Source organism: Penaeus vannamei, chromosome 39, assembly GCF_042767895.1.
Source record: "Penaeus vannamei isolate JL-2024 chromosome 39, ASM4276789v1, whole genome shotgun sequence".
Lineage (NCBI taxonomy): Eukaryota > Metazoa > Arthropoda > Malacostraca > Decapoda > Penaeidae > Penaeus > Penaeus vannamei.
In genome coordinates, this window is record NC_091587.1 from 9,594,659 (window position 1) to 9,602,158 (window position 7,500).

The following is a 7,500-nucleotide window of genomic DNA, read 5'->3' on the forward strand; positions in this document are numbered from 1 at the left end:
ATACATTTATTACATTACATACATATATAATCATATGTGTGTAATAAATATTTGATTGTTTATTGCAAATTTTCTGTCTCGTCAATATCTAAGGTCTATTCAAAATATAGCGATATGGTGAGGCTTAGGATGAAGCCCACAGGTAAGGCAAGGTCAAACAGCACAATGGCAAATGCTGTGACGAAAAGAGTAAAATGAGTTAATGATTAGGAAAAAATGTTAGATGTCAAAGGCTGTCGAGCGCTGTGGGTTAGTCTCATCGTTTTAAAAGGATTAAGAGGAAATGGATAATGGTTAATGGTTAAAAGCAAACTAAATGTGCTTGACATCTAAGGTTATATAGCACTACAGAAAGGTATAGTAAAGGGTGATGACAGGTGATAGTTGCTATGCATCAACTATATAGGGTAGTGTTGAAAGGTTAAAGATGGGTAAAGGAGTTGAAGAAGGAATGGCTTATGGTGGTTTAGGTAAAGGAATTAGATCAAGTGAAGGAATATTTATGTGTCTGAGGAAGGAGAACAGGTTGTTGAGCAGAAGCTGTGGGATTCTGTAACGATGTCCGATTTGTTGGGAGATCGGTGAAGGGAGGATAAGTGTGGAAGAGCAGAGGTACGGGCTGTACTGAAACGTGGACGGGACAACAGAATGTGTGTAACTGAAAGAGGGACATTACATAGGGGGTATAGGGGTGGGTCAGAGTGTGAGAGGTGTTAGGCAGATTTGGCCAATACGTAAGCATGAGAGAGCCGTCTCTCAATGTCTGTTCCAGTGAAATGGAGCTGACCAAGAGGAGACTGATAGTTTTACAGTATGTAATTTATTAGTGTGGCGACTTGACCAGAAAGATTACCATTGGGTAAATAGGAAGGTCTTAAAGTGGGGATAATAATCCGTGGCTGGAATATGTGAGAAGCGTGGTTAGTGTGATGTGGACGTAGCGGCATAGCGTGCTCAAGTTTCTGCCTGTTTACACACACACAACATGGATTCCAACATGGCTGGGCACCCAGCAAAATCTGATAGATTTATGGCATGTGGACAGGTAGAACAACCAGTTCTGGATCTTACAGACAAGGGGATTGGTCGAGTGCATAAACTTTATGAGGGTTAATGAGTTATGGGAGTCAGTAAAAATAGTGAGAAGAAGAAGGGAGTGAGCATATACATTTTAAGGCAAAAATGAGTGCAAATAGTTCTGTAGTAAGGACACTAGATGGAGGAGTGTGATTTGGGAAGGTTACTGCGAATCCAGCTCCTAAAGTGGATTTGGACCCATCAGTGTAAACATGAAGGCTGGAGGAATGAATGGAGACATGGTCAAGGAAATGAGTGAGGAGGATAGAGGGGGGGATATCTGATTTTGGTGGGTCAGGGAAAACTGAGGAGCAAATACAGGAGTAAGGTATAAGCCATGGAGGAACGGAATGGACAGACAACAGGAGAGGTCGGAGGTGGGGAAAGGGGGAATGGGAGAGGAGGGTATCCATAGGCACAGAGAAAGTAGGTAAATGTGGAGAAGAGTTAAGGATTGTGGGATAGTTATTTTGGTAAGGGAAAGCTGGTGGAATCGAGCATAACATCGGAGAGAGAGAAGGGCTCGACATCAAGAGAGATATGGCATGCGTTAAGAGGGAAGAGCAAACTGAATACAAAGGCCATTCAGGATTGACGCAACATGACGATGATGAAGTAAAGGAAAAGTTAAGGGGGAGAAGAGACCATGCTCAGTCTCCTTCTCTTAAGCCCCCCACATGTCAACAAGCAAGCGATGGGGGTGGGGGGTAAATAAATAAATATGCATATATAAAGAACATAAATGTCTTTCTGTCTATTTGTTTCTTTCTCTCTCTGCCATTTTTTTTTTCCAGCATAAACATATCCTTTGGTGGCACGCAGAGCTCCATAAGCACCACAGTCCAGTACTTTGGTATTGGTTCTTAGTAGTCATATGTAGTAATTTGATGCCTAAGTTGAAGTCCCTAAGGCAGTTCATTGCTGGCTTCAATTTCGTTCTGGCAGTTCCTACAACAGAAGCGGTACTAAGCTGCACGGGCTCTTGCCCTTCCCTTGGATTACATCAGTGATATGGAGGTGGCAGAGCTGCTGCAGAGACAACTTGTCTTCTATAACATCCGTCTGCATCCAGGACAAAACACTCCAACACTGCTGCTGTAGCAATGATACAACACAAGAAGCAAGTTATCAGTTATAAGCCTCTGGTACCAGAATCCACTTCTGACAGTGGGAAAGACTGTTTCAGCTGTAATTCATGAGTCAAGACTTCAAGGTGTATATCCAACTCCATTTGAGGCCAAGGGACAGTAGTGGGTGCATTATATTATGAAAGTAATAGTACTGCCATTAAGTTGAATTTTAAGACAATGGTAATTACTTAACACTTTACTTCCATGGAAAAGTAACGCGGTACAAATACCATTACTTTTTAAAGTTCTGCCCTATCTCTGCGTCTCTCCATACATGTATGTACGTACATACATATATTTACATTTAGTTGGGAACATACCCCAAGCTTCACTTGCCAATTATGAATTATAAAAACAGATGAATAAATAAATCCCAGGAAATATAGCAATGGGTCATACTAGACAGCAGACTATAAGCTCACCAGCCCACAAGACCAATGCTGCTTTAGATCAGTACGTTGTCTCGGTTGCATTCAAAATTCACCGACACCATGAGAACTTTAGAATATGGGACGACCATCATGTAAGTCCTGTATACCATATTTCATTAGAACATGAGATATATACATATGCTGGAGATTTCTTCTTTATGTATAAGTGTAAAGGAGTGTGAGTGTGCGAGTGAGTGAGGCAGTGTGTGAGTGTGCGAGTGAGTGAGGCAGTGTGTGTGTGTGTGTGTGTGTGTGTGTGTGTGTGTGTGTGTGTGTGTGTGTGTGTGTGTGTGTGTGTGTGTGTGTGTGTGTGTGTGTGTGTGTGTGTGTGTGAAGGTGAGTGAGGCAGTGTGTGAGTGTGAAGGTGAGTGAGACAGTGTGTGTGTGTGTGTGTGAAGGTGAGTGAGGCAGTGTGTGTGTGAAAGTGAGTGAGGCAGAGTGTGTGTGTGAAAGTGAGTGAGGCAGAGTGTGAGTGTGAAAGTGAGTGAGGCAGTGTGTGAGTGTGAAAGTGAGTGAGGCAGTGTGTGTGTGAAAGTGAGTGAGGCAGTGTGTGTGTGAAAGTGAGTGAGGCAGTGTGTGTGTGAAAGTGAGTGAGGCAGTGTGTGTGTGAGTAAGTGAGTGAGTAAGTGAGTGAGTGAGTGAGTGAGTGAGTGAGTGAGTGAGTGAGTGAGTGAGTGAGAGAGTGAGAGAGTGAGTGAGTGAGTGAGTGAGTGAGTGAGTGAGTGAGTGAGTGAGTGAGTGAGTGTGCTTTCTCTCCCCCCTCTCTCCCTTTCTCCTGCTCTTTCCTCTTAAACCAATCTACACCATTTTTCTGTAAAAAACTACAAATTTGTTTCTTCTTGTTCTTTCTTTTTCACAGAATATTCAGAAATTGCATGTCATTGAGTATATTTCTTTCTCTCATTATAACAGCATCCTTGGAAGATTATAATTTTATTGGTCAAAAAAATCAAAACAACAGATCCATTAACTATAAATTTACTGGTGACTTCATGAACAAACTCCAATCGTTAAACCATACACGCACATGGGAATGTAATTTATTCTGCATCTTTGAAAATAACATGGCTTCTTTAGTGAACATTCATATCCTTTACACATGATCTTTGAACATTTCACATCCTTTAAAGAAAACCAAAAACAAAATACTTGATCGTCCCTTATTAACCGATGAAGTTAACAGTAACCAGGTGAAGGATGATGTGCGCAAAGATGAAATCTGCAAAGCCTCGTTCTGGGGAGATGCCAACGAACTGCATTTTGTTCTGAGGGTTTGCCTGCAGTCTCAAGCTCACTGTGGAATAAAATAAGATAAATAAATCAACAAATCAACTATACGTAATAAAACAATAAAATCAATTACAGTAATAATCATCATCATAATTACATTACATATAGATAACACAAAAATAATGACCCAGATGATGAAAGAAAATTAAACATATGACAAGTCTGACGGCTAACTTTACAAACCAATACCAAACCGATACTTACCCCCTAAAACAAAGCAGCCAACCGTACTGATGAACCCAGACAGGAAGGAGTTGAATGGGAAAGTTCCGACTAGACAGCAGTACACAAACTGGATGATCCCGGTCAATAGAACATACAAGAGGTAGGCATCAACGATCTTTAATTTCTTGGGAGTTTTCTTCATGTACTCATCATAGAAGTTTCTGACAACCACCAATAGCGACGTTGAAGACATGGTTGGCTTCTGGAATGGGTGACAAATTTAGAAATCCCGATCTGATAAATAGTTATGTACACACAAAAAATACCCTAGAGTGTTTCCCCGTTTCAGATTACAATACTTCACTGTCCACATCTGACATCATTTACACCACTAAAAGATCAAAATATGGCAATCGCTATTCTCATCTAAGTGTACATTTTGGAAAAAAAGAAAGCAAAAAAACATGTCTTCCTTTTTCGTATCAGTAACATTCTAATTTGAACTAGAAGTATTTGTTTATTGTATATAGTTTACAAAAAATATATTGGGTATACCCTCCATTAGTTTAAGTGAATCTACTATACATCACTGATATAAATTACACTGATTAGCATTTAAGAGGGAGCTCAGACAAAAGTGCTTGATATCCTGCATCAGACATATACAGAGGAAGTATACAAGATTACCCACATTTACATTTCACTCCTTTGCAAATCCATGCTTATCATGCCACACTGAATATATCTATGGGTAAGCTAATGCAGTTATTTAGGTATAACAACCAGTTTACCACTCACAGAGGACCATCTTAATATAGTTCAAAGAGTAAATTTGGTGAAGTGTGATAAACTAGGATAATATTAAGCTGCCACTGGAACTGTTTATCCAACTATTTGTCCTCTACAAAAATATAATCTTGAAGTTTCCCACAGCCTTGTAGTAAAAGGTAAAATTTGCATGTAATGGACTTTTCATCTACCTTTGCAAGGTAATAACAAGAAAGCTGAATAGCATATATTACTTTGGTAAACATTTACAGCAAAATGTAATAGCACTATAATAATCAAAGACAAAAACTACACCCACTAAAACATGAAAAAATCTGTAGAGGCAAAAAATAATGAAATATGAAGAAAACAGGGTGCAACAAATGCCGCACAAAGATTAAATCCACAGTGACTATGACGGCTGTGTGAAATCGATAAATGGTTAAAGCTACAGAGCGATGCACAGAGATTAAGGGATATGGACACCACTATCTTATAGACCATAAGAAATAGTCATAAACAACACAGGTATTGCTACAGTGGCCTCATACTTATCGCTAACTGACAAATATATCCACTGCATATCACTGCTCAGACCAAATCATCCTCACACAGATGTGTTGTGTCATTTTCAATAAGTTGACACAAAGTGTTAATAAAGGGGTGCAGGGGCCTTGCCCCTCTGTCAACAGAATAAATAGAAGCTAGGAAAGGTTAGCTTTGGATCTTTGGGTTTACATGATACCTTGATTCTGGGACAGTCTCTGGAGGGTGCATCACTCTCAGTAACAAATAACTAATAAATTACCGCCCTAATTTGATCAACATTGCAAAACACTGAAAATATCATTCAAAGTTGTTCCATGCTGTTCTTCTAAATTGGTCTATCAGTTCCCAATACAGCTTTGACAATACTTGGTTAATCTTTACGGTATGTAAATAATCTGCAGACACAAACAGTAACACCACAAATGAAGGCAACAGATGGCAGAAAGCATTGCACTCAGCCTGAATCCACTCAGTGGCTATTTTTATTTCCAGCCATGGGTATTTCTTACTGATGGTATCATGCAAACCCAGAAATTCAAACCTTACCTTTCCTACCTTCTATTTATTACCTTGACAGGGGGGCAGAGTCCCCCCTCAACCCTCCCCTCACGACAACTTAAATTGATGAATAAACTTTGTGACATGGATTTGTGCAAGGGTGTCCGTACTATAAACAATTACTGGTAGTTGTTACCCTCCAGAGACTAAGTCCCAAAACCAGGGTTACATGCGAACCCAAACACCCAAACTAACCTTTCCTACCTTCTATTTATTCCCAAGACAGAGGGGTAAGCCCCTCCTGTACACCCCCCCCATTTATTAACAGACACTGCCTATGTTAGGGTGTTGTGGAATTAATCTATGAGCGGTGATATGCAGCAGACATTTTCATCATTTACCAGTAAAAACGAGGCCACTGCAGCTTAAACAATGTTGTTCCTTATTCTATTTCTTACAGTCTATAAGATGGCGATGTCCACTTCCTTCTATCTTTGGGCATTGCTCTCGGTAACCTATACTAAATTACCCTGTGTTATTTATGACTATATTCATTATGCTCTATAAGACTGCAGTATCCATTTCCCAATTTCTTTGTGCATTGCTCTCGGTAAATTATACCCAGCCCAGATTGGAAAGTTTGCAAATTGTGCAGGAGAGTTGATATGCAGCAGTTCAATTTGTGCAGCTATAGTTTACTATCATAAAAAATTACACAGATAGGTATGACCAGGACAAAATAGTAACTTCTTTTCCACTGTTTGATTGGTTTGATTTGTTTCCATGTTTAAATATCTAGCCGAGGTTGGGATTTAGGTGCACAGCCAATTTAAGCTTTCAATATTATTGGAAAACAGCGTCACCAAAGAATCAATCAAAACTAACCTCATAGCCTTGAAGATATTTAATTAATGATTACTTTTCATTAAATAAACTTGCCTTGCAAATAAATATTAACAAAGGTACTTAATTATAAACATAAATATAAATAGAACTAAACGGAGGTGAGATTTTCACAATCACTGAGAAAATACTGACCAAATTCTCCACTGCACATGCACAGGGTTTTTAGTACCCATCCTGTTCCATTTAACTTACTTGTAACGTCATGGCCAGTGTCACGATTTCATTGGACAATTGATTGGTGGTTATTGCCAATGAGGAAACAAGCCACAAGGTAGTAACCAATGAATGAACATTAGCTAAAACTGAAGCTATGAAATTCAGTTTTAAAATTAGTTTTCCCATGGCTTCCGTATGTGTAGGGTGTCATATCAAACCATACCAAGTCATAAAAAATTATTCTGAAAATGATGAGGCTAGCTTAAAACTATTACATGAACACTGAGTGCTATCCTCTGAAGTGGTTTGCAACCAGCCGTCGTGACACTGCTCATACTCACGCAGACCTCTCCAACACTTCCACTCCCGCATGATGCTCCATTGATATCAACAACTCTCAACCCAGCCCCTCCTTGGCATAGATGTGTTGTAAAGTTTATTCTCACTCAAGTGACTAGATTTACAGTACTTCGTGTGCGTATGAATGGCATGTGGAAGCACCTGATGCTAACTATGTCCCATGCTCGCTC

At 39.6% G+C, this 7,500-nt stretch overlaps 1 protein-coding gene across 1 annotated transcript in view; it reads right to left on the bottom strand.

The window, feature by feature from the left end:
- Positions 1-3,600: 3,600 nt before the first annotated feature.
- Dad1 (dolichyl-diphosphooligosaccharide--protein glycosyltransferase subunit) overlaps positions 3,601-7,500 on the bottom strand; it is a 4,710-nt gene continuing 810 nt past the window's right edge. Inside the window, exons 2-3 of the mRNA XM_027358954.2 lie at positions 4,133-4,355; positions 3,601-3,932 (exon numbers count right to left, since the gene is read on the bottom strand). Coding sequence (XP_027214755.1) covers positions 3,802-3,932; positions 4,133-4,346 — 345 coding nt within the window. The 5' untranslated portion in view covers positions 4,347-4,355 and the 3' untranslated portion in view covers positions 3,601-3,801. The remainder of the gene's footprint in view (positions 3,933-4,132; positions 4,356-7,500) is intronic.